General features: G+C 38.7%; 1 protein-coding gene across 4 annotated transcripts in view; it reads right to left on the bottom strand.

Annotated features, from left to right (window-relative positions):
• Window positions 1–27,142, bottom strand: part of ANKRD28 (ankyrin repeat domain 28) — a gene marked incomplete at its 5' end in the record, with an annotated part of 128,442 nt that overhangs the window by 76,616 nt on the left and 24,684 nt on the right. For 2 of the 4 annotated variants that reach the window (XM_082317629.1, XM_082317630.1), the window contains 2 exons: window positions 4,208–4,291; window positions 5,260–5,385. In XM_082317629.1, coding sequence (XP_082173755.1) covers window positions 4,208–4,291; window positions 5,260–5,385 — 210 coding nt within the window. Of the gene's footprint in view, window positions 1–4,207; window positions 4,292–5,259; window positions 5,386–20,520; window positions 20,619–27,142 lie in introns of those variants that run through there. The other 2 variants (XM_082317632.1, XM_082317631.1) reach the window with 2 other exon arrangements.

Here is a 27,142-nt window from a genome sequence, read left to right as displayed (position 1 = left end):
TGCATCTTACATTTTGTGTTGGAAAAAAAACAAACAAACAAACAAACCACCAACTCACACAGAAAACAGCTTCAAAATACGTTTCATATTTTAAATCTATTTTAATCTCACAGAGCACAATGAGCAGTAAGATACAGGTGTTTCATGTTTAAGTCACTTATTACATATGTCAATATCACCATTTTAAATAGGAGCAGTGAGCACTTTTGAACATTGGGAGAGATCTGTGTGATTTTGGGATTCCTCTAAAAAGACTGCTTGTTTGGCTTTAGCATGAGAAGAGCAAGGGGCACACTGACTCCAGTTCCAGAGAGGATCAGATGTTTATCCCCTCGGCTAAGATCAAGTGCAATCAGTTTATAAAAACCTGCATATTGGGTTACCTGCAGTATCACCTTTCATGGCAAGAAATATTACTCTAATACGTCTAGGAGGAGGAAAAATTGTTCTGATTTTGAACAGTCATTTCAATAGTCAGATCTGCAACCTTTAAATCATTTTTGACAGTAAGCTGGTATTCCCTCCACAAAATTATATTCTTAACAAATAGTTGAGATGAAATATTCCATTTTCATGATCTTTTAAACTGAACATACATCATAAAAGTTTTGGTTACAAACAGAAATGGCAGTTTGCAACAGTAATAGGCCTCCAAATCTTAGAAAACAAACAAACAAATTCTGATTTATAAAAGGCAATGCTGAAATCATTTAGTTCGCTAAAACTCACTGCTGAAAAGTACATAAAATTCAAACCAGCCATACTAATCTAATCAGCAAGAGCAGGAAATGTTGAGGATCCTCATTAACTAATAAAGAGATATCAAATGTGTCAGTTATCACAGAAGATTTTCCTTACTGCCAAGTCTCAAAAGCTCAGGATAGTACCAAGAAATAATAATATTTTTTTTAACATATATACACACACACACACACACACAGAGCATAGCAAGAGCCATATGTGTAACAGAAACTGTATCAGACTTGACATACGTGATGTGTGTCATTTAAGCCTAATTCATGAAACAAGCAGCTACAGTTTCTCAAGCTTTCTTGGGCAACAGGAGGGAGAAGCAACCCCTTCCCCTCCATTTTTTCCATTAATTGAAGCCTCAAGAGAGTTCACCTTCCAAACAACACATTTGATCAAAGTTCCTATAAATCAGTTTTGTCTATAAAAAAAGCTACACGCTTCCAACTTGCAGGGGAGGTAAGCCTTTTTGAACCACAGTTTAAGCAGCTAGGGATACACTCAATTTGCTCTTTCTTCACAAAAGATTACAGAGTGGAACACAATACATACTCCAAATCTAGACTGAGCCTGTGACTCAAGAAGGCTGGTGTGGCATGAACAGAGAACAATCTTCTTCCTGAAAAAGCCAGTTTGCTATCAGTACATCATCTTACAGTCGCACACAGCAACTCATGTTATGAAAGGCCACCCATCTCAGAATCTTTCTAAATATAACACTACGGTAGAAGACAATCTGTTTTAGGAATAACGCACTAATACAACCCAACCTGGCTGCAATCTGTAGATATTACCATCATATCAAACAGTTACCACAGCCTAGCTTTGGGAAGCCAAATACACAGACTCAACTCTAAGTAGCTTTAAAAGAGTATTAAGCCAATTACGATTAATGTTAAAGATAACATACCCTGAAAGTAAAAAGGTAAATTAAGCTGGATGATAACAGAAGGAAAAAAACCACCCACATTTCATCAAGACATTAACAACTTTCCTAGATGAATGTCACTGTCACAACAAAGACCTACAACAGCTCTCTCTTCAGTTCACTTCTGGGCAAAATTAATTTGCAGAACCCTGCAAGGTCTCCAATTACAGAGTCCAACCCATGCTCAGGGGAAGGGAGGAAGGAAGGAATCTCAACTATTAGAATACAAACTGCAAAATAATTAGTTGCTCTTGAGAGGGGGAAATGACTCTGCAGAGGCATTGGAGAGAATGACTCTGGAATTCAAACAACTGTACTGAAGCACTTGGATAGCGAAGTGGAAAAAATCCAACATATACACTGGTCTAATACAATCCACAACGGTCAAAACAGTTTATCACTATCCTTCTCTTTATTAGGAAATACACATAGCCACTTCACTTTCTTCACTTCTTCCCTCCTTCTGGCCACACCAATTTATAAACACATAACTAAGGGGACAAATTTGGATCTAGACTATGTAGGGATGTATTATCTCCAGCCAAGTACATACAGCAAACAAAAAACCCAAGGAAAAGAACAACACACACACATAGACAGACACAAAGAAAAATCCACTAGGCAGTTTACTTCATTTCTACCAAACAATGGGAGAATTTATATGCTCGTTTAGTCCCAATAAACAGTGTTTTAACGGATATATGTGAAAGTAATATTAAATACTGTAGTAGGACTAGGAGTGCTATGGTAGGAAGGAGTGGTCACGTGCGATAAGCCTCTGCCTACACTGAAGAAGGTGTCTGTGAAAAAAATAGCATATTTGTTCTGGATGGATTCTAAACACACCTTGGGTGTTACTAGCCTAAGATGCCCACATGTTCTGTTAAAGGGAGAGGTATCCACAGAAAGGAATAAAAACCAAAATAAATTAAGATGTAAAATGTAAAAACCTCCAGAATTTGAATATTCTACCTACAAGATTTTTCTTCACTGTAGCTACCTGGCAGTCTGAAGTAACCCTCTTCAAAGACATCAAATAATTACAAGCTTTCCTATTTAAGCACATTTGCTGACTTTATAGTTATGGGCAACTGTTTGACAAAACTTGAGATAAAACAAAAAAGAAAACCAAGCCATTGCCACATACATACTGAAATCTAGCAGAGGCTTTTGTAATAGAGAATCAAAAAAGCAGAAAGATGCTAACCTAACTTTGTTTACAGGCACCATAGCTATGAATGCTAAACCTGACTTACACATGGAGGAATATAAATGAAACAATACAGTCTAAGCAGGTTTTAAAAATAAAAATGGCAATGTGATCAGAGCATACATATGAAGAGACTGGAAGGATACACAGCTAATGCTCTCATAACCAAACAGAAGATTAAGTCTTTTGATATTACATAATCCATCATACAATCCTGCTTGAGAACATTACTGAAAAACTACTGAAAAAGGAGAGGAAGAAAGTCCAACCTTATCAAAGGAAACTTTAGATTTGACAGCAAGTTTACTTATACAGAGTCCTACTCAAGCTCTTCCAAGACAATGGGAGGGCTCCCTTATACTTCAAGCTGGCATTGGTCAGATATAAATTCTGCAGAATGCTTTTAAACATCAGAATACACATACCAAACTAAGTATTTGCTTTTGGTTTACATCTCTCAAGAAGAATATGTAAACAATTATCATGGTCTTACGCTGGCCACTATGTAGCATCTAGATCTTAGCCTTTGCTTTTCAGCATCACTCTTGTTCTGATGCATTTGGAGGAGAAACAGCTACATACATTCCCATAGTGTTAAGCCCTAAACGGTTTACGTCAGTCTGCTTTAATAATCAAAGCAATTTCTAATCAATGTAAAGGGTTTATGCTATATAATCTTGCATAGTGCCAAACATGCATATTAGAATTTTAATAGAAAGTAAATACAGTAACTGCATGCTGTTCAAATCTTGAATTTCACCCAATCGAACAAATTTGATTTCATTTCAGTACAATTTTTAAGTCTGCAGTACCTGGGTTTGCAGCACTGCAAATAGGACATATAAACAGAATTTCTTATTTTTACTTATTAATATAATCATTAGGCTTCCCTTTTTAAAATCTACTATTAAACCTACCTACTGAAACCCCAGACTATTTCCTTATAATTGTCTAATGTATACTGTATGCTATATTTAATTTAAAAAGAATCAAAATCTACATAGCAACACACTTAAACAGTCTAACTTTCTAAAAAGTCTGATGCAACTGTATAAACAAACTTTTCAGTTACCTAAGCACGGCAGAACTAACATTTGAAAGGAATATAGAATTAGGTCTTTACTATCAACACAAACCTACAAAGCTACACTCCTCCTTCCCAGTATTAAGTGTATGTATGGGCTTTACTTTGCCTATTATGTAAAAGCAATAAAATTTACAGCTCATGAATTAGCAAAGTTTTAAAGTGATTAGTACAGCAGAAAGCTATATCGAAACAAAATTAAAATGCATTCAAAGCTAATGATGTTTGTTTTTACCTGAAAATTAACATCTTCTTTCTTAAATATCAGTGCTCGAACTTCATCAGGATCTCCATTAAATATAGCTTGAACCAATGGTGGCTGAAATGAAGAAAAAACACATCTTAGAATATAACCCCATTTTAGTTTTTAGTGATACACATATGTTTTTTTGATACATAACACAAACAAGATGATGACAAAACAAAACATCCCAGGCAGTGTAATAAAGAAACCAGCAACAGTATTTAGAATTGAAGAAATTCCAAGTTTTAAAAACCTCAAACACATGAACATACTCTAAGCCAATGAAATATATTAAAAAAAAAAAGGGTGGGGGGGAGGGAGCAGAAGACTAGCTTATAACAGCTGAAAAGAAACCTCCTCATAATAAAATTAGGGCTGCTGCTACATGCTGCAAATTCTATACAATATAAGCAAACAAACCCCATCTACATTAGCAAGTGACTAAAGTTACTAGAAGTTTTTCACCTGTTTAGATAGAGTGGGAAAGCAAAGTGCATCAGATAAGTATGGTAACAAATTCACACTCACACACATCTATTACTAAATATAGCCAGGATTTCTTAGTAAGTAAGAAAAGCTTCCGAGCTAGCATGATTTAAGTCAGTCTTGACAAAATAAAATAATTTAAAGCAATAAAAGCACAGTCCCCAGTGTTGATCATTTCCAGAGAGTGGTAACTTGAATCTAACAGCTACATCAAGATTATGACTTATGCTACTTTTTATTTTAGCTTAGAATTGCTCTTGCTTGATGTACACTATATACTCTACCAGTTCTCAAAATAAACACAGCACTCTAAAAATCCTCTGCTATTATACAAGAGTTAAGATCTGTTACTGCTGCACCATAAAGTTACATGAAAAAGAATGAGCCCTTGCAAATATTAATTCTACAACTAAGTTTTGGCTTTTTCCCTCTTCAGTATAGGCAGTTTTTACCACCTTGTCTTGTTTCAACATCATGCATATTCATGTTAATCTTAGGAAAATTACTACTGGTATTTGCGACAGTATTATAAGCAGGAAATTATGCCAAGAAGCAACATGCCTTACCAGCACGTTTCCAGAGGGTGATGGACGTATAGATACATTTTCCTGAGGTAATTTGGAAACAAATGTGGGAGAATCATCTTCCACCTCCTCCAAAACAACAATACAGACTCGACTCATTCGATCCGTTTGAGGAAGCAAAAGCAAACAAAAAAATGCCAGCAACAGTATTTTTGGAACCAGACCACAGGTATCACACCAGGGACCATAGAGGGAATACTTTCACCTGTTTTACATGCCCTCACAAACTTGTGAGTGCTGCAGCTGGTGTATTAGCATTTAAAAAAGGACATTCCAATCCCCCCTTACACTTCATTTTCCAGATTTAAACACCCTGAGATGTTCAAGACAATGCTGAAAAAAAAGAGTTGTTCCTTTTAAAATAAAATTTCCCTAGGCATCAAAACCACAATAACGAAACTGTGGAACAGCTGATAAAAATATCCCAAGATCCAATTCCATTCGAACAGCACTCACTGTCGCACACAGCTGTCCTTTCACAAGCAAATTTGTCTTTGTTAATGTCACAACTTCCACGGCGTCCTTCTACCCCCACAGAGAAACCATTGTTGCAGAAGACACGACACCGTCCCCACCGAGGACGGAACAAGGAACAATTGCCCTGAGAGCGACGGCCGCAGCTATACCCACTCCTGCAAGGTCGGTTTTAAATCAACCGTCGCAGGCTTTCTGGCGACTGAAAATAAACGCGCCTTCTGGTCATCCTGTCATTCTACAGCTTCCTTTCGCAATGTCAAAAACAGTCCAGCCAGAAAAATGCATCTCGTTTCCAGCAGTTATTCAGGACCTGCTTAGAGGAAAATAATTCTTTCCCATGCAAGAAAAATATCTGCAACATACAGCACGGCTGCAGTACATTTACATGCGATGAGTCAGACCACAGGGACAATGAACTCCTTGAATAATATTGCCGGTTGAATCCAGCCTCCCCAAACGACAGCAACGCAGACGGCGTTACTCCGTCAGGGACACAAGCAATGCGGAGCGTTCATTTTCCCTTCACCGGGCAGTAGCTGTGGCTTCTCCATCAGGGAACGCGTTAGGCAGAAATACTGTTGAGGAAGAATGCTTCAGCAAAACAAGCTAGCTACCGCACACAAAAACTCAAATTACTGCCTTTAGACTTCTTCTGCAAAAGCAGTTCATCACTCAAGTGTTTCTTTTGATCACCATGTGAATGCAGTTCCCATGATAGTCCTCATTCAGATCGAGGGGGAGAGGGAAGGGAAAAAAAAAAAAAAAAAATCAGACTCCGTACATCTTCTCTGAGCCAACTTCTTTATCCGAACATCTGTCACTGTGCCAACCTGATTCTCCTCTTTAGTTAGAGCTTCTGCTTATCAGGTTTTTTTCCTTGACAAATTGAATTATACAACCAGCAGATAGCTTTGCAAAGCTTAAAAAAAAAAACAAAACAAAAAAACCCAAACGAAAAACCCAAAAACCTAGCTGTCCGAGCCGGTCATTAAAAGCCCGTAGGAGCAGAGCACAAACCACCGCCACGGCAGCATTCCCACTGAGCAGCAGCCTGGCGAGCAGCGACTGCAGCCTGGCAGGATGAAATGCCTAGTAATGCTCACATGTCACACTTACCAGAGAACCCAGCCACTGCTCCCAGTGCAACTTCCTCTGGCACAAAAAAAAAAAAAAAAAAAGCACCCCCCCCTTTTTTTTTTCTGGGAGGGGGCAGTCTTTGCAGTTACGTCTGTGCCAGTTCTGTGACTAACACAGCTGAAAACGTAAAAATCCTATAACTGAAGAAAGAGCGACTGTTTAATATTTTCCACTAAAAGCCGCAAAGAAATCTGGTGTACTGGCTCTGCTGACTAACAACAATTCAGGCAGTAAACAATTCCAGCCTTTTAACTGCTTTCATATGGCACTGGTCAGAGCAGCAAAACAGTCCTCGCTTAACTCGTCAAAGACAAGAAATGCCCCACATAAATACTCTGAAAATTAAATGAAAGTAAAATCTCTCTTAATCGGTTGCCTATTAAAAAGCCAGCTATTAATGACCAAACCCATGGGTTTTTTGCAACTAGTATAGACAAACATACCCTCAGCTTGAAAAAAATTACATTGAGTATAATTTAAATATAATATTCATTTTATAATAATATTAATATAATAATATAAAAGAATAAAAACCCCATAATATAAAGCCTTACAACTTGCTGAATAAATACTTCAGCTTGACTCTTCCTAAATGGTGCTGGTTTGTGGGTGTATTATGTAAATGGCTTCTGTCAAAGTTGCTGGGTAAGCGTCAGTGTTACAGGAACAGAGGGAGGGTTTTTGCTCCTGCTGTGCAGTATGAAGGCACTTCTAATGTCCTCCAGTGCCTGCTAAGATCAGAATTTGTCAGTGGTGAACAAGTTTCTAGCTCTTCGATAAAGGATTTGCACTCAGGTTTCGCATATGAATCCAGGCAGAGAGAAAGACAGGTTTCAGTGGTATATTAAATGGTTTGGATAGTAACAGACATGAATTCCCACCTTTGGGGGCCACAGGCACGAAAAGCTCATATCACCACTTTTGAAATAATGTCTATGGTAGCTTCACTGCGACATAATGAATTGCTTAACACACACTTACTGACACTTCATGCAGGTGAAGGTTTTCGTAAGGTCGAAAGCGTACCTTAGCCTAGGGCTCTCCAGGCTCAGGACTGCTGGCTTGGCAGAACATAACACCAGTTTCTGATTCACCGTGAAATTTCAGATACGATTCAATTTTCCCAAATGTTCTCATTTATGGCAGGTGACTAACAAACATCTTCATAAATATATTCTGTTCATTATATAAAGTCCAGTTGTTTTGGAATTTCATACTTTTGGTCTTAATTATGAAAAAGCAATGATTTGTACACTACACTGCTTTGTTCTAGCATTTCAACCATTTATTAAAAAGAAACAACACAGATTCACATGAATACATATGACAACTCATGCTCCTCCTGGCCACAGCAAACAGAGTTTAAATAAAAACATGGACATTCTCCAGGCTCATCTACTGTAACACCCTACTGTCTCCTCATGAACACAGCAATCATGACCTAGAAAATATTTTGCTTTTCATTTGTGAAAAATGTGCTAAAGGATAGACACTGTAGTTCACTTGCATTAGTAAACATTCGTTTGGGGGAAAAAAAAAAAAACCCAGATTGTAAGTCTACAAGCAAAGTACAAAATGTATACTTGGTTTTCATACTACACACCCACATGTTAGATAACTGTATTCTCTCTAAGCCTATACATGCAGTGTAAATGAACACTTTTCAAGAGCCAATAAGTTTATAGTAAGCAAATGCTAAGAGTTCTGTAAGTTTTCTTTGGAACTACCACCTGGACATGTTGCTAGACAGACAATGCCCAGTTTAGTTCAAAGTATCTGAAAGTGGTCCATTTTTGACCTTTGCAATTAATGCCCCAAAGCACACTTAAAAAATTCAGCTAGAAATTCAACAGTTACAGTAAAAAAGTATAGGACTTCACGCTTAATTAATTGCAAAAATTCAGAAGAGTTAAGAATATTTGAATCTACTCTGATAATTACTCTAGAAATCCTCCCTATAATTAAAATAAAATTAATATAAACTATTTCCAAAAGCAAGTTAACATATTGTATCTTGCATAACATTATATATTTTTCAATGGTGACATTACTACGGTCGAAGAGTTAAAAGCCAATACATCACAGTTTGCATTAGAAATAGAACCAACATAACCAAGTCAATACTATATTGATCTTGATAGCAATCTAAACCTTGTAAGTAAGCAGACAAAAAAAACCCTACTCATGCTAGGAATGTGTGTGTGCAACTAATTCCATAACCAAAGGACAACCCAGTTCTAGAAACATTTAACTTTTGCTTACGGTGAACTAGCACTTGGAGGTTACTTAAAAGAACAATCTTCCCCCCTCGTACCCCCTGCAATTGAAAGTAATGCGTTCAACTCAATGGAAACACCGCCTCTAATCATCTCTTCTTTCAACTTCCAAAGTCATCCAAGGTATCCTCTGGTTTGCAAAATACAAGTTTCTAATACTACCTAACAGCTATTCTGAAAGCCAAAAGCTTAAGTTCACAATTCTACTGAAAAAAACCAAACTAAGATTTCAGTTTTTCAGCAGATTATCTAGACTAATAACTTTCAGTCAGGAAGAAGACATTATCTTTAGGAATCATAATGGATCTTTACAAAGGTATGAAGAAAGAATATTGCATCTCTCAAAGAAAATTTTCAGTTTATCTTAATAAAACTTAAAATAAATTAAGATAGGAGGTCATCAGCATCCATCTTCCCCAAAGCCCTCAAAAGTTTTCAGATTAAGTGACACATATATCCTGTAAGAAAGTTTATTAAACAAGTAGTAGGAAAGAAGAGTCGGAAATGGCCTAACTTAAAAAAGAGAGAGAGAGAATGCCAGGTCTCCTGGGACTCAAGGGATGATCTATCTGATAGCCTCCACAGTATCTAACTGTTAGCAAAATAATATGTCTACACTTTAAAATTTTAAGGAGTGCAATGGAGAGAAAATAAAAAGAATTGTCAAGTGGACAATAGTGAAGACATGCATTTTTGCAAAAAAAAAGCTTTTATGTTGACATGATAGCTTTTTGCAAATAAAAAAAAGCGTTGTCATTTTCAAACAACACTTGTTTTTAAGTAAATCAAGTTCCAAGAGTCTTTCATGGGTGCATATAAAGAAAATATATTGCAAGAATGCAGCCTGCAGGTTAAAACATGGATGACAGCAGCCATGTCTGCACCAGACAAAAAGCATGAGCTCTGAAGCAACTAAAAATAGTAACCTTTTCTATAGATCTACCCTTTTCTCTAGGAATTGATGAGTAGAGAACTGTAGCAGCACTGCTGATGACACTGAAAACCTCACTGAAGCACATTCAATGTCAACAAACCTACCCAGATAAAGATTTCTCTCTTGCCAATCAGCATTTACCAAGTCTTTTCTAGGCTGAGATTAATCCAACTGGTTTCATTTAATATTTTGTATAATTAAGGATCTAGGAAAGGAAGGAAATTGTTCTGTCAGGTTCCAGTAAAAAATGAGAAAAATGTAAAGCCAAGTAAGGCTTATGAATTGGTTTTTTAAACAATCTGTATCAGCTCTGCAAGACAAAGACCTAAACTACGGATTTCTTCAGAAGACAAAGATTGCTTATAATAGCTACAGCTGTAAGTGCATAGGCATGTCCCAGTATAAGCAGATTTTTATGTAATTTACCTAGGATATTTACTAAAGTGTTGCCCACATATAGACAGAGATGAGTGTTCAGCATCACCATGAATATAAGCTACAATACTTCTAGAAGCCTTGTGAGTCACTCATCTGAACTCCTCTGCTGTTTCCTCCCCACTCCTGAGGGAATGAGGTGGAGTCAGGAAAGAAAACGGTCTAAGGCAACAAGAAATTACTACCTTTCTTCCCAATTTTGCTCTGTTTATTCCAGAGAATAAACAGCTGGGATGCAGACGAAGGAGACTAGTTTTAACCTCCAGACTCCAGATTTCTTCTTCCAAGTAAAAGCAAAATAGCTTTCCTTGCACCTCCCACATACCGTAGGCAGTTCTCACTTCTTTTTCTCATGCAAGTATATAGTCTCAATTAATTGACAGAACTATCTTAATTCAAAGAAAATGCATGACTGTATAAAACTTTGCAATTAATAAAATCTAGTAACTGAATAGTCATCTCAGCAAAAATTGAGACACAAATATGACAAAGAAGAAAAATAATCCAGCATTCATTCTAACTTTTCTCTCTTGCAGCAGCATAAGAAAAATTAATAATGCAAAATGCATGTTTGTGATTGAGATGTAAACTTAATTTGTATACTTAAACTGTAACCTTTTAAAAATACTTCAGAAATACAATCTGATCAAAGAGCAATAAAATACCTTAGAAGTGTTAAAAATCTATTTAGCAATTTACTGTTTAAGAGTCCTTGCATATTTTATACCCCTGAACAATACACTGGTAGAGAAACTCTTGGCTGAAGCATCTTACAACCACTATAGTATGAGATAAATCAATACCTTTTAAAAAAAAATGTAGCCCTGATATCCAAAATATGTAGTCTAGCAAGCTGTCTAAAGAATTAACATTCCTAAAAAAACAACAAAACAAAACAGAAAAGCAGATACAAGAGTCCTATTAAAAGAGTTTTTATTTTATTTAAGAGTATTAAAGAGTTCTCTTTAAAGGAAGTGGAAATATGAAGGAACAGCATCTTTCCTCATGACTTTCTAGCTAGGATGTCACCCACAACACTTCCCTTCTTATTAAGGCCAGATTTAAACTTTACTGGCAGGGGTTTTCTTTTTGTGCTCTCGTAGTGTACAACCCTGTAATCAAAATCAACGACATATTCTTTCATTAACAGACAGTATATAATAGAAGTCCTTGGGTCGGTCTGATTTCAGATTCTCAATGTACTTCATAAAAAGTGTATGTGCTCTGGCTGGTGGCTCCTATTGATTCATCAGCTGCACCTAACAGCAGCCACCTCCCTGTCTTTTGACCGAAACAGAAAGCAGCTATTACACCCAAGAGCTTTCCAAAATAACAACCATAGAAGTCCAATGGTGGAACTGTCAGTCTTAGAAAATTAACTAGGAGTCAAAACAACTCCTGTTTCAGGGAAAAGAGACCACAAAAAGATGCATCTATCCACGCATTTTGTTATGGATAATTAAGATAAGTCTGCATCCATGAAGACAGACAAATAGATGTAGACAAACTAGTTTAGGTAGTGTGGTGTGGGTTTTGGACAGGAGACAGGTTGGTTTTAAAGCAACTTTTCTTTTTGGAAGAAGGTAAGTGACAGAAGACAACTTCTGTTGGAAAACGGAGAAGATACCTCAAAATATCAGCTCAGTCAAAGAGAGAAGCAGGCAAAACACTTCAGCATTTGTTAAACCCACACAAACCCACAATTATTAGCTGTACACTTAAGTTCTTTTTGCAAGTATGACAGCTTTTAAAAGATGTTTTCATAATACAAAAAGCAAGGCCCACAGATCAGTTACAGGTATTTTCACCTCTTGGCAGAGCAGAGGCAGAAAAGCCACTGATAGCAGGAATACTTCTGGCCTCCTTAGCTCCTTCCAGCTCAGACCATGTCCACAGCCAATTTGGTTTTCTGGCACTGAAAATGGCATCAATTACAATAATAACCACAGTATCCTTCCAGGAATAATTACTGAAGGCAGCAATTCCAGCTGCACACATCAACTCTAAAAGCAGAGTTGAAGGAAACAAACAAAACAAAACCCAAAGGCTCAGTCTCAGCAGCCCCTGTTTGCTCTTTCACATGTCAACTGTCCTCTCCCAGCACTACCCAGCCAGTTGCTGGGAGGTGAGACTGGACAGGAATGCAACAATAGGAGCAAAACAAACCAACCCGGAGACATTGGAAGACATCAATCCACCGTCACAGCTGGCATTGACAGCCTGATGCTTCAGGAAGCGATGCTATTACATCTTCCCAAGGAGAAGAAACAGATAAAGGTAGCTTGGCTGGAGCAAATGAATGACTGCAGAATTCCTAATCTTAGTTTTATATCATCTATCACATTGCCTTGAAAGTGTTTATACCAATAATGCACACACTTTTACAAATTAACTAAAACATGATCCTACTAAATTGTATTAGGGCAGCTGGTAAAACAACTAAGAGAATTCCCTTTGGGCATGCGAGCGCACACGTACACCGAGAAGAATTAGTACATCTCCTTTGATCTACTTTTCTACTGATCTATAGTCATGCTCTAAAGATGAGTGCAGGAAGTGCCAATTTTAGGTATTTCCCCTTTGAAAATTTCTTTCTGCAATACTGCTTCTGCAGAGAAAACAGAATCAAGCTCATCATTTATTAGGAAAAATCTTAACCCACACATCACAAAAGGTCAACATAACTTTTTCTTATTTTCACCATACAATAGGCTTGCTTTTCCCTCTTCAGCAGTATTCTGGGGCTTACAAATACAGTGTATAGTCTGGGCTTCAAGGACAGATGCTATAATGCACAAGATCACCATGGGCCTCTCAGAGGCTGCATCCCTGAATATCAGGAGATCTCCCTGGGGTTTTCTAAAGCATGGCATAGCAGGCTTAACAGCTTCTTCTTGCTCTGGTGCACTGAAACCAATTCCCTATGCCTGTATCCCAAGGAAAAGAACCAATTCTCACCTACCAGTTGCTTAATAAAAAAAAAAAAAAAAAAAAACCAAAACAAAAAAAAAACGAAAAACAACCTGGGTGCCATCTTTCATTGTTACATGGGAAAAGAACAAGTTCCAACTTCCCTAGATTCGGATGCCTTTTTGGTTTGTTTTTTAATCCTGCATGTTTCTCTCCAGCAGATGATTAGGAACCCATTGCATTTGGTCTGTAGGGTCAGTCAGCTTCCCCACTGAGGCTCATTTAGCTGTATGGGCTACAAGACAATAACCTTTATCCTCACTTTGCTTTTTTTCCTTAACTTTGCTTCTTTTGCTGAAGGCTGGAAACCCCCTTAAAGGAAAGGCAGCGCAATGCAACGCGCCCAGTTTCAGCACTGGACAGTGCTGGTGTTGAGATTGAAAATTAGGAAATTCTAGCTGGAGCCAAGAAACCTGGAATAAATGATGACATATAAAAGCTGTCATTGCAGCATGTTTGATGAGCTTGGGATGACAGACAAATCGATTACTCCTTTCCAAGTCACATCAAGGTTATTCCTCCCAATACTGTTCTTAAATTTAACACAGATGTGCTATTCTCCTCCTTTTCCCCTTCTCTTCCCCCTATAAAATTTGTTAGCAAACTGGTTTTTTTCAGCACCTTTTCAGTTACACTGGAGTATGTATCGCTCTTGAGTTGTGCTCCAAGTTACATAGAAGGAACAGAGACCTGAATTTGACTAAGAGCATATGAAACTACAGAAGAGATTCAGGTTCATAGAAGACGTTTGCATTTTAGCAGATAAGAACAGTAGCAGGTCGCCATATAAAAATATAACACAAATCCTACTGTTCTACAAGACCTTCTACAAACTTGAAAAGTGATTCTCATTACTGAATTTTTATCCCGTACCTCTTACAGAGTTTAGGCAGAAAAATCAAGCCAGTTATGCCAGTCCGTAGAGGGCTTTCACGGTTTTACGTCACCAACCACATGAATCCTCATGGGTAAGTTGCCATGGTTACAAAACGTTTGCTTTTATCCGTTTGTCTGAAATTCCTATGGAATCCCCACACAGCCAAAATCAGCAGTGGTTGGGAGTGCTCCTCCAACATTTAAGAACTTGAGTCAGAAATGCATGCTGCTTCCGCTCAGACTATTATCTGGGAAACACTAAAAAAAATTATTCATGCCATTTTGAGCCATGGAAGGGAGGAAACAAACATCACATTCAACTATTTAAAACCTTCAGTGATGACTCACATCAGCTTCGGACATTTCCAGAATCGGCTGCTGTTCTCAAGTAACAAATTGCTGTAGACTACTGAAGAAAATAAGCTGTTGACTATTCAAGAAAACAAACAAGACTGATCTGCTTTCAGCAGAACCATTCAACTATCAAACAAAGAATAAAAGGGGAAGGGTTGGGATTTTTTTGCCCTCCCAAAACAAAACACAAAACCCAAGAAGCTTAGTGGATCATATCTCTGTAGGCCAAGGTCAGAAAGCCCACCGACTCCCAACTGATAATTATGCCTACTTAAGTTTGATTTTAGCTGTATTTGCAAAAATCAGCTTGGAAATTTTGCTACAGCAAGTCTGTTACCCGTCTTGTTTCAGCCTTATTAGTGGGGTTTTAGCTTAGCCTATGTTTTGCTTGGACTCACATGGTTGTGTGATTTCAGCAGCCTGTACTAACAAAATGTTAATCCAGTCACAGGGGCAACAAGATATAACCAATTAAGAGTGAGGAATAACAAATAGCCTGTGAAAAGCTAAGAACAGAGTACAGCAATGCATCCAAAGAAGTGTTATACAGCACTGATTGGCCTCCAGCGATTAAATGACCATGAGGGGAAGTAACAAGGGTTGGACTGAGGAAGGAAAAAAACCTAAATAGGAGCAACTATATAATATAGACTGCTTTTCCCCTACCAGCAGGGCACCGGGAAGAGACACTTTGCACGGAAGCAATTCCTGTCTAACACTTCCCAAGTCTGGCCATCTTAGGGAAAGAAAGTTAAATTTGCTTTGAATGCCTGCCTGCTATTCGCTCATAAGCATAACACTCTGACAAATAAAAGAATTAAGAAGCATTATCAAGAGGAAACACTATATTTAGAATGATAGAGCGATAGTAGCAAATATTTTCTCAGAAGACCACACAATTTTTACCATTCAAAACATAGCTCTGATTTTGTCAACGAGAAAAGGACAACAAAATCTACTCCTTCAAAATACCTATTCTCCATTTTTGTCATTCCTAAATACCTCTAAAATGCTCAGCCTTAAGAAAGAAAAAAGAAAAATTGTTGCCTTTAAAAGTTTCTGTTCAGATTTTCCTACTCATTAGTCATGTGATGGTACAATCTGCCTACACCCCAGGCTCCCCCTCCCTGTCCCACCCAGGGAAGAGTGTTGTTGCCGCGGGGCTGAGGGGTTTTTTTCCAGGATGGGGTTTGGGAGGGGAGGGTCCTGAATACGTTGATTAATTTTATTTAAAAGATTTAAAAGTTTTCTTTTAAAGATTTTTGAAATCAGATTCTCTCTTGCAGAAGAGCTATAAGAGTTGAAACAAAATGATAAATATTTAACTAACGTAATACTAAAAATGCATATAACTTTCCTACCACTGCAATACTTTTAATACAGTTTTGGGTAGATATGAATAGACTGCAACCACGGAAGCCACAGTTCAGCTGGCTTGCTCACATGTGGGATTTTGTTTCCATACACACCAGGGACTCAAAATACTATATGCAAGTGAGCAAAATGAATTCTAGTTGCTATGGATACCACCACATTTATGTATTTTATCTCTCTTCAGTGTGTAAACACTCAGCATCACTGTATATGAATTATTCTGATTCTCTTTAAAATAGTATGGGTCAATAGCTGCCTCGTGTATCAGGATTTGCTGTTTGGGGGAAGCTAAATTTCCTAGAACTTTTTAGGAATCCCTTACACCTCCCTCGTGTCCAAGAAAGAGCTCCTTTCTGGCAACTGGAATCACTCTGGAAAACACAGCTGGATAAAATCCACATATTCACACACACATACGCACACTACTATGGCATGAGAGAGTTCATCTGAATTTTCTGCAGCTGCCAAAATGGATAGTTTTTCCCAAAACTGCGCAAGGAGAAACACAGCAACAGCCAAGAATCTTACCCGGCTGCTTCAAAGCTTGCAAAGAGTCCTCCCCTTGATGCCCACCAGGGAAGCAGCCCCCACAAGGGCTCTTACACATCGCTTCAGGATAAGACCATGTAAGCAACATTTATTCTTAGAAGTTACTTTTGCTGTCAATTTTTCAATTCTGTTATTTAGAAGATTAAAAAGCACTTTCCTTAAAAAGCTGAGCAGTCCATTACTGAATTAAATTTCGCAAAATATAAAAAAGTATTAATGTAGAACACTAATTAAAGTTTTACCAGCCTAGAAATTTGTTTGTTTGTTTAGGGTTTTGGGTGTTGTGGGTTTTTTTAAGTGACATCTAAGGAAGTGGATGAGTCTGATTTTAACTGCCGGCCACTGGAGAGACTCTTCACTCCTCCCTTCCCCTCATGATCCTTGCACATTCACATCCCCTTCCTGAGCCAGCACAGGCACTTGTGTGATTCAATTACCCCTATTTATTTATTTATTTATTTTGCTGGTGAATTATTTGAGCCAGCTCACCATGGGCTGACAGCTGACACAGAAGCAGCGGGAGCATTCAAACTGCTCACTGTGACAGAAAATGATTCAATTGCTTTGCAAAACCGCACCCATAAGCTGAGCTCCCTTCATCAACACCATATCAGAACTACTTCATTCCTTATATCTTCCTTAAAATATCTCAAAACAGTTTTCTTGACACCTGAACTTTTCCAGACTCGGACACTATTACAATCAAGTGTACCACTCATGAAATTCTTTCCAATTACACAAAAACTTCCTTACGCAAAGACCTCAAGTTTTTCTCCCATGATTCAGTATATAAATCACTCCTAGTAAGTTTCTTAAAAAACAGAAAATATTTCACAACCTAGAAATTTCACAGATTATGTTACACAAACTGTCTCTACAGTACTAACAGTATTCATAAAGCATATGGCAATAAGAGCAGGCTACAGAATTTTAGGGCCCAGTTTTCAAAAGCGCACACAAAAACAATTATACGTGCAGAATCCATGTGTGAACAATTTATGTATTACCGTGCAAGCACAAGAAGGTAGTTACAACTTGACACAATCATCCATAACTCATTTAAAAAGCTAAACCTGTGGTTTGATTTTTTAAAATCAGGATTATTTTGGATCATTTATTCCAAAATCTTCCTAACACTGGCTTCAATCAGTCATTTATTCAATCAAGGTGACACTTAAAGGAGAACTTGCAAAGTAAATTTTGGCATTCCTAAAAGCCAACAAATGCTTTATAAAGGAGTACTTATAACACAGAATCAGAAAGACAGTATCAAAACAGAATACATGTGACCAGTACATTATTTATTTAAAACATTAAGAAAATTAACTTCTATATACCCTTGCCTCTAAAAACCCATAGGCTTAGGTATCTTAGAATCTACAAATAACAAAATCCCATTCAGCAAACACAGGGGTATGAAAAGGGAAAGTATCTGCTCACATTTTTGCAGAAATGAGGCCACAGAACATCTAGTATCCACTTGTTTTCTAGCACTTTCTGGCAAGGTAACTTTTATTTTACAAAAGCATTATGAAAAACAGAAAACAAGTTTCTATAAAATATAAATATACCAAGTTTTATGAATATGTTAGGAACACTTTAACATTTAGTAACAAGAAGTCAACAATATGGTTTAGAATATTCCTATTTGTTTATATCTTATGAACCAAGCCGGGCAAAGTCTTCCCCAGAAAAGTCTACTAATGCAACCAGCCTACTGAAAATGTATGACAATCAAGAGAGAACACTACTGAACTCATAAATTGTTTCCTAAACTAAACCAAAAATCTAGAAACCCATCAATAACCTTAGACATTTTGTTTAAAAACACACCACACACATTATTATGAAAATGCAACCTTTAAGTCATGCAGATATAAATTTCTGGACTCTTGACTCAGCTGTTGTTGCCTTCTCTCCTGCAAATGATTTCAGGCCCTAGGAAATAAAGGCAACCGACTATTTCTTCAGAAGGCAGTGTTGCTCTCCCAGGTTTCTTCCTGGCTGTACACTGACACCTCGTGGACATTTAAAAAATTTTTAAGGTCTACTCTTTCTTAGTTCTGCTCTTTTCTCTGTTTTTAAGACTCCACTCACTTTTTTTTTTTTTTTAATGCCACGTTGTCCTCTTTAGAAATGTACAGGGCTTTATTTGGTCTACTGCTACTTTTCTCTTAATAAAGAACTACTTCGCATTCGTTTTGGATGAGCAGTGGTGGTGTCCCCCCCCCGGAACACCCAACCATGGAACACAGAAAGACAAGGTACCTCTCTCCAGCTTCAGCCCCTCCAAACTGCAAAGAAGCAACCCCAGAGCCTGTAAGTCCTTGCAGAACAGAGAGATCAAGAAGAAAAACAGGACAAATGTCATATGAAGAATGAGAGTGGAAGTGTTCTTCCCCACATGACAGAAACTAGCTCTGAAAAAATTTCTGGGGCTATGCAGAAGCCCTTTACTCTTTGAAGTCCATGAAGGCCTTCATAGTTTCACACATGATTACCTAAGAATGTTAACAAATTAACCACTTCCAGTTCAATTTATGGGAAGGTAGCAATAACTTTTATTTAGGCACTGTTGTACCATAGAAAACAAAGGTAAAAGACGAGGTTCCTTCCAGATTCTCATTCTGGAGAAGCGTGTTATCTTTCACTTTTCCCAACAGGCTAACATGTATGAAAACAAAACAAAACAACTCTGCCATTTCTTCTTTCTTGACTGAGGCAGGAAAACAAAAACAAAGCAAAACCCCAAAACCCACACACCAAGAAAAAAGTCTGCAGCAATCTACGTAAATAGTCAAGTCACACATCATACATCTCAAGACTGATAAACTGACAAACTACTCCTTACTAAATAAAATTATAAAGACCTCAACAGTGAAAAATATGAGAGTAATATAAATGTAATAGGCCTATAACGCTTATTTGCTAGGGGTATTACCAGACTCTTCTAAAATACTGTAGAGCTAATTTAATTAACGATATCAACGAATATGAATTAATATCCACAAATACAAATTAATATGCAGGGGGGGAAAAAAACCGACTCATTCTTCTGAAATATTTATCTTTATGTAAATATGCAAGACAAAGCCACTTAAAGGATATTGTTAGTTCTTAAAAATGAAAAGAAGCTCCATTATGTCATTTCTTTAGAGGTGCTACTTCAAATTTCTTGATCTTGTAAAAAAGAACAGTTGACTTTTGTTTTCTGAAGTATTCATAGCATTCCTGAACACAATATTTAAATATTTTGGCAAAAACTGTGAGGCTTTGTGTTTTTTTTTTTTTAAAATAAGACTATTAAAAAAACAAATGTAAAAAAAAAAAAAGCCTTTACCTCATCTCTTTCCCATGCCTAAGGGAAGAGGAAAAGATTCTCAAGTATTTACTCTTAATACAAGCTTTGTTTTACGTTTCTTTTGAAGTGGAATTCCTGTAGCATTAAAATCAAATCAAAAGGGACAAAAAGATTCACTTTCCATTCCAGAGAAACATCCCATCAACTCCTTGTCCCACAGGGCTCCTGGCTTTAACAGAGATGGAACAAGCAAACTGCCAGTCAGCATATTTTCCCCACACATTCCCTCCCAGCCCAGCCAAAAGGCAGCAGCTGGTAAATTCCATTCATCATGTAAGAGTATATTTTTCAGTCATTACTATCACCATCTGGTCAACAAGGGAAATATCACACCTATTCTCATTTATAAAAGACTAAAATTAGGCCATTTTGAAGTACGCACTTGAGAAAGAATCTGATACGACACACTGAAAACTAAAGCTTATTTTGCTCCACACATATATATTAAAGAGATGCTAGCAACATCTGCAGAAATGGTAGACCATACTAACTGCCACAAGCATCCGGCTTTGTAACTCAGCCAAACTTCAGACTCAGGTTTTCTGGATCAGGTGCCAGAGTCAGTTAAAGATCACAGCTACATTTTCAGCTAAAAAAAAAAAAAAAAAAAAGCAGCTATTACCAAGATTAGGAGAAAAATAAATTTTATTTTCATCAGTTCAACCCAGGCTTGCTTATAGCAATTCAAGTTATAGCACGACACTATTTTGTAGCCAGTACAAGAAATTTTGGAAGGTCAAAGAAACATGTATCATTCTGGTACCCATTACACACAAATAATGGATTTATGAGGTTTGTTTATTATTATTATTATTGGGCTGTCAAAATCAGCCCAAATTTCCTTGAGTTAAAGTCTGTACACTACAAATGTTTTCACCTAGCTTGTACCTGTCTGGCAACCCAGTTTTCTGAATAATTTACCCTAAAATAACAGTTTCCAGCCATAAACAATTACTATTTTTTACACTTAAGTTGTTCCAGTTTGAGTCCTGTCCAGGACAGCTCAGGTATGGGGGAGGAAAAAAAAAAAAAAAAAAAAAAAAAAAAAGGAAAAAAAAAACCCCACACCACAAAAAAAACAAACCACAAAAACCCCCACAACATATAAAATTGGAAAAGACAGGTCTGCAACCTGAAGCTTCATACAGGCTCCAATTCCTGCCAGATTATGGGAGACATCTATACCACAAAGCAGCTTGGCCTCCAGATCCCTAGCACACGAGACTAAGGAACTAAAAGAAGCTGCAGCTCTTCCATGCTGTAAAAACACAACTGGTACCAGCAGTACAGAACAGAACCCACTTAATTATTATATGTACCTAAGGAGATTTAACAGGATGAGTGAAGAGGTACAAAATCCACTTGACTGTACAGGGAAGGAGACCTATGGAACTCCTTGGGGGAAATGAGAGAAAGTCAGGTTCTTTGGGGCACTTCAAAAATGCTATGAACCGTTTTACTACTGGAAAACAGTGAAAATACAGCCACCTTTCTCCCTGTGAGGATTAAATTAAAGCATATCCCTCAGAAAGGCATGAAGTGTCTTAAAAATGAAGCAGGCCCCTACTGGGTTTCACAGCACAGTACCAAATTAGGATGCAAAAGTTGACTGCACAGACTGATGGGAGCAGGCAGAGGTTCTGCAAATCTCAGCATGTTCCCTACTAAGGGATGCCTGTTTTTAATGTAATTATACCTCTGTATCAATAAACTGAAGCATCTTTGGGTTTGGGTTTTTTTGTTGGTTTTGGTTTTTGTGGGGTGTTTTATTTTGTTTGTTTAAGGTCAGTACCTTTTTTTTTGTTCAAGTATCAACGAAATGGTTGAGATTCAAGAAGAAAAAAACCAAGTCACTCAAGCTAGGCTTTCACATGGAAATTGACTCAACTGCATGTTAGGAATTTCACCTACATTCAAGCATATATCAATACAGATCTTATCCATACTCAGTAAGCAGTTTACCTTGAGCTTTAGCAGTAAAAAGCAGTTGCAGAGCTTCTCAGTGAAAATTAAGGTTTTCTGGGGATGGGGAGTGTGACCAAAAAAAAAAAAATCCACAGCACCAATGCAAATCCTGATGCTTAATCGTTAGGTTACTAGGCCCAACTTTAAATCCAAATCATAGAATCGTTAAGGTTGGAAAAGACCCTTCAGATCATCGAGTCCAACTGTTAACCTAGCACTGCCAAGTTCACCACTAAACCATGTCCTCAAGCACCACGTCTACCCGTCTTTTAAATACCTCCAGGGATGGAGAATCAACCACTTCCCTTTCGGTGAAGAAGTTTTTTCTAATATCCAACCTAAAGCTCCCCTGGCGCAGCCTGAGGCTGTTTCCTCTCGTCCTATCACTCGTTACTAGGGAGAAGAGACCGACCCCCACCTCGCTACAACCTCCTTTCAGGCAGTTGTAGAGAACGATAGGGTCTCCCCTCAGCCTCCTCTTCTCCAGGCTAAACAACCCCAGCTCCCTCAGCCCCTCCTCACAGGACTTGTGCTCTAGACCCTTCACCAACTTCATTTCCCTTCTCTGGACACGCTCCAGCACCACAATGTCCTTCTTGCAGTGAGGGGCCCAAAACTGAACACAGTACTCGAGGTGCGGCCTCACCAGTGCCCAGTACAGGGAGACGATCACCTCCCTGGTCCTGCTGGCCACACTATTCCTGATACAGGCCAGGATGCCATTGGCCCTCTTGGCCACCTGAGCACATTGCTGGCTCATGTTCAGGCGGCTGTCAACCAACACCCCCAGGTCCTTTTCTGCCAGGCAGGTCGCCAGCTACTCCTCCACCAGCCTATAGCGTTGCACGCGGTTGTTGTGAGCCAAGTGCAGGACCTGGCACTGAGCCTTGTTGAACCTCATACAGTTGGCCTCAGCCCATGGATCCAGCCTGTCCAGGTCCCTCTGCAGGGCCTTCCTGCCCTCCAGCAGATCAACACTTCCACCCAACTTGGTGTCATCTGCAAACTTACTGAGGGTACACTCAATGCCCTCATCCAGATCATCAATGAAGATATTGAACAGGATCAGCCCCAACACTGAGCCCTGGGGAACACCACTCGTGACCGGCCGCCAGCTGGATTTGACTCCATTCACCACCACTCTCTAGGCTCGGCCGTCCAGCTAGCTTTTAACCCAGCGCAGAGTGCACTTATCCAAGCCATGAGCAGCCAGCTTCTCCAGGAGAATGCTGTGGGAGACAGTGTCAAAGGCCTTACTAAAGTCCAAGTAGACAACATCCACAGCCTTCCCCTCATCCACTAAGCAGGTCACCTTGTCATGGAAGGGAGACCAGGGTAGTGAAGCAGGACCTCCTTTTCATAAACCCATGCTGGCTAAGCCTGATTCCCCGGTTCTCCTGCACATGCCATGTAATGGCACTCAAGACGATCTGCTCCATGACCTTCCCCAGCACTGAGGTCAGGCTGACAGGCCTGTAGTTCCCTGGATCCTCCTTCCGACCCTTCTTGTAGATGGGTGTCACATTTGCTAACTTCCAGTCATCTGGGACCTCCCCGGTTGACCAGGACTGCTGGTAAATGATGGAGAGTGGCTTGGCAAGCTCCTCTGCCAGCTCCCACAGTACCCTCGGGTGGATCCCATCTGGCCCCATGGACTTGTGAGCATCCAGGTGGAGGAGCAGGTTGGTGACTGAAAATTAGCAATTTTCTGGGGCAAGCAGATGCAAAAAAGATTTAACAGCAAGGTACACCTCCTTGTTGGTAGCAGACAAAGTTATAACAAAGAATTCCTCATAGAGGAAGCTTTTGAAAAATATCGGCCACAGCCCATAATAAATAGGTACACAAACTGAACAGGTTGAGGAGGTTGTCTTAATAAAGACTGAGAGTTTTGTGTGCCGTTTCTCTCCTGATGCTGAGCATGAGTTCAGCTATCTATTCAGATGAAATCCTGAATACAATTTACCTTGAAACCCTGAGAAAGGCATAATCATCCTAACCATACAACAACTATCAGAAACCAATCACCTCTGTGCAAATCATAGCAGCTACAGAAACATTCAGACAAAACAAAAGGAATATAGTGGAACCCTCTAAAGTCCCTATTAGTCTGAACAGGAATGCCTGTCTTGCAAGAGAGGTCTTCAATCAAACAGTGCCAGTTCTTACAATTTTGCTGCAAATGCTGCAAGTATCTAGTCAGGAATGCCCACAGGCAACACTTTCCAAGCAGGGGCACTGTTAAGCTCTGCGACTTAAGGGTCTTGCTGAAGACCCCCCAGCCAGAGCGCGCCCGGCAGCCTGACCCGGGCCCTGTCCATGGTACTTCACCAGAAGCATCCTGGCTGCTGGGGGCACGCACTGCGGGGCTGCCCGGAGGCCGAACAGGGCTACGTCAACGCCGGGTGGGCTGTGAAAAACAAATTACTTCAATTTTATAAACACACCTACCCATATGGAGCTCTGAGATAGCTTTTTTTAATTTATTTTGAAAGTCACATGGTTAGGAGGTAGAAATGCATAGAGAAAGAAAGATTAGATTACAAGCAAGAAAGGTCTTAATGAACCAAGGTTCATGCTCTACACCTTTAAAGCAAAAACTTCGAGCAACTGAAACTACTATTCATGACAATCTCCCCTCCTTCCTCATCCAGTAAGACAAAGTTGTTGACTGGGAAGAGAGTACTAAAACTACTCCTCTTACACCCGGCAACAATTCCTCTGCTTAGAAAATCTGCGAGACTACCATGAACTTTTAGAATGCAAAGTTCTACCAAAATTGTCCTGTACCATTGTTACTGCTCCCAGAACCAGGTGCTTTCAAACAGAAATAGTATAAGCAATGCATCTTTTTATTACTGGTAATATGTATTACTGCTGTTGGTTTATATGTCACAGTCTGCACTATGGAGGTATGAGGAACAGGGTAAGACCATGCTGAGTGAGAACAGATTCTAATTTTCTATCCTGATGGCAGCAACACAGAAATAACCATGCAGGTGCCGCTTCTTACAGGGTAAGGTCTCCTTCAATATAGAAGCAGTACAATTAAAAAAAAAAAAAATCAGAACTGACGAACACGCAGCCTGCTCATTAAAACTGGTTTCTTCAGCTTTCATTCAGTAGTAGTTGTTAGAGTCTGAAGTGATGTACACAAGCTTCTCAGGTAAATTTACTTTTGAAGTCAAGCATCAAAAACATCAACACTTTTCCAAAAATCAAGAATAGTTTACACATAACCTGTTCTTCCTCAATAAATAGACATGGGAAAAGATGACATTTACATCTCCTCTAAGCTCTTGTAATTTTTTTCACCATGCCAGGTTTATATATCCTTCCCTCCATAAGGGCTTCAGCTTACTAAGAGGAATCAACAAAACCTAGCATAACAGCTTAGAAGTGTTTTGCACTCCTCAACAGCAAGAAGCTGGTTCTTCAGCTGAGACCTACACTAAAAAATTTTCCAGCAAACCTATGCAAGTTGGGAAGGACCATGAATTTATGCCACTAAAGTAGTTATGCAAGCAAACTCTAATGCAGACTTTTGTCAACACGGACTACTTTGTTCAGAGAATCAGTAGATACCATACTAGCAATACTAGCACTACTCTCTCTCCCCTAGGGGAAGGCTTGCCACTAATGCTCTGTTTGTAATTTCAGAACTATTTTTAAGTGCAAGCAAACAAACAGTCTTGATCTATTTTCCCATGTTAGAAGGAAAAAAGTAGCTGAACTAGAGCCTAAACTGGAAGACAATAGCCCACTCAAGAGTCACTGCCATGATTAAACAAGAAAACAGATCACAAATAAAGCAAAAAAAAAAAAAATCTGGCATTTCAAATGAAACAATGATGTTCAGTTGTGAAACTAGGACATACAAAACAGAGTTAGGAATTTGAAGAAAAAAAAAAAAGAAATCAGTGTACGCAACTTCAGGTACAAAGCTAAACCACATGCAAGGCACTAAAGTAGTAACGGAAACCTGCTTGTGTACTCCTAAAGACTTCCACCACCAATCACCTGCTATATCAACTCAGGGCCTAAACCAATTTTTCTCATGGCCTTATACAATCCAGAAACTACCAAAATAAATAGAGACAACAAAAAAGTGCAACCACAAAGCAGATGGTCTCATACAGTTTGTTTGTTTTCATGCTATAAAAGTTAAATTACAGGCATCACTTCCTGATAAGTTTTCCATTTTTTTGTTTATCCATTTTATTTACATGCCAAAATACTTACTGTAGCTACCTTTGTCCAAACACGCACAAGACAGAAATGCTGCCTATGAAACAGTAGCTCAAGTTACTGAGTGTACTGGTTTTGGCTGGGATGGAGTTAATTTTCTTCATAGTAGCTTGAATAGTGCTATGTTTTGGATTTGTGATGAAAACAGTGTTGATAACACAGGAATGTTTTAGTTATTGCTGAAGAGGGCTTGCACAGCATCAATGCCTTTTCTGCTTCTCACACTGCCCCACCAGTGAGTAGGCTGGTAGTACAAAAGAAGTTGAAGGGAACGTAGCTGGGATAGCTGACTCCGCTAACCAAAGAGGTATCCAAGACCATATGACATCATGCTCAGTGATAAAAGCTGGGGGAAGTAAGAAGGGGGGAAAATGTTGGGAGTGATGGCATTTGTCTTCCCAAGTAATTGTTACACATGATGAAGCCCTGCTCTCCTGGAGATGGCTGAACACCTGCCTGCTGATGGCAAATCGTGAATGAACTCCTTATTTTACTTTGCTTTACCTATTAAACTCTCTTTATCTCAACCCACAAGTTTTCTCATTTTTACCCTTCTGATTCTTTCCCCCATCCCGCTGGGGGGGAGCAAGCAAGTGGCTGCGTGAGGCTGAGCTGCCCGCCAGGGTTAAACCAAGCTAGAAAATGGCAGAATTAAGGTAACATGCAACTTTGACATATCTACCTTAAACAGAATAAAGATACTGCTTAATTACATGTCCCTACTACTTTGCGAGTTAGGGACATAAAATAAGTATTTTTCAATTAAGAAGTCTATCCATGATTCCAGTTGCCAAAGATCTCTAAACAGTTCCGATATTTCCTTTATAGATCAGTTCTGTAAGCGGGACCAGTAAAACTTATGTCATACAACCCATGCTGGATTTCATTACATTTACTTAT

The sequence above is a fragment of the Platalea leucorodia genome, assembly GCF_965183815.1.
Source record: "Platalea leucorodia genome assembly, chromosome: 1".
In the NCBI taxonomy this organism is placed as follows: Eukaryota; Metazoa; Chordata; class Aves; order Pelecaniformes; family Threskiornithidae; genus Platalea; species Platalea leucorodia.
Note: the sequence above shows the minus strand (reverse complement) of the source record. Positions and strands in the feature narration are given on the sequence as shown.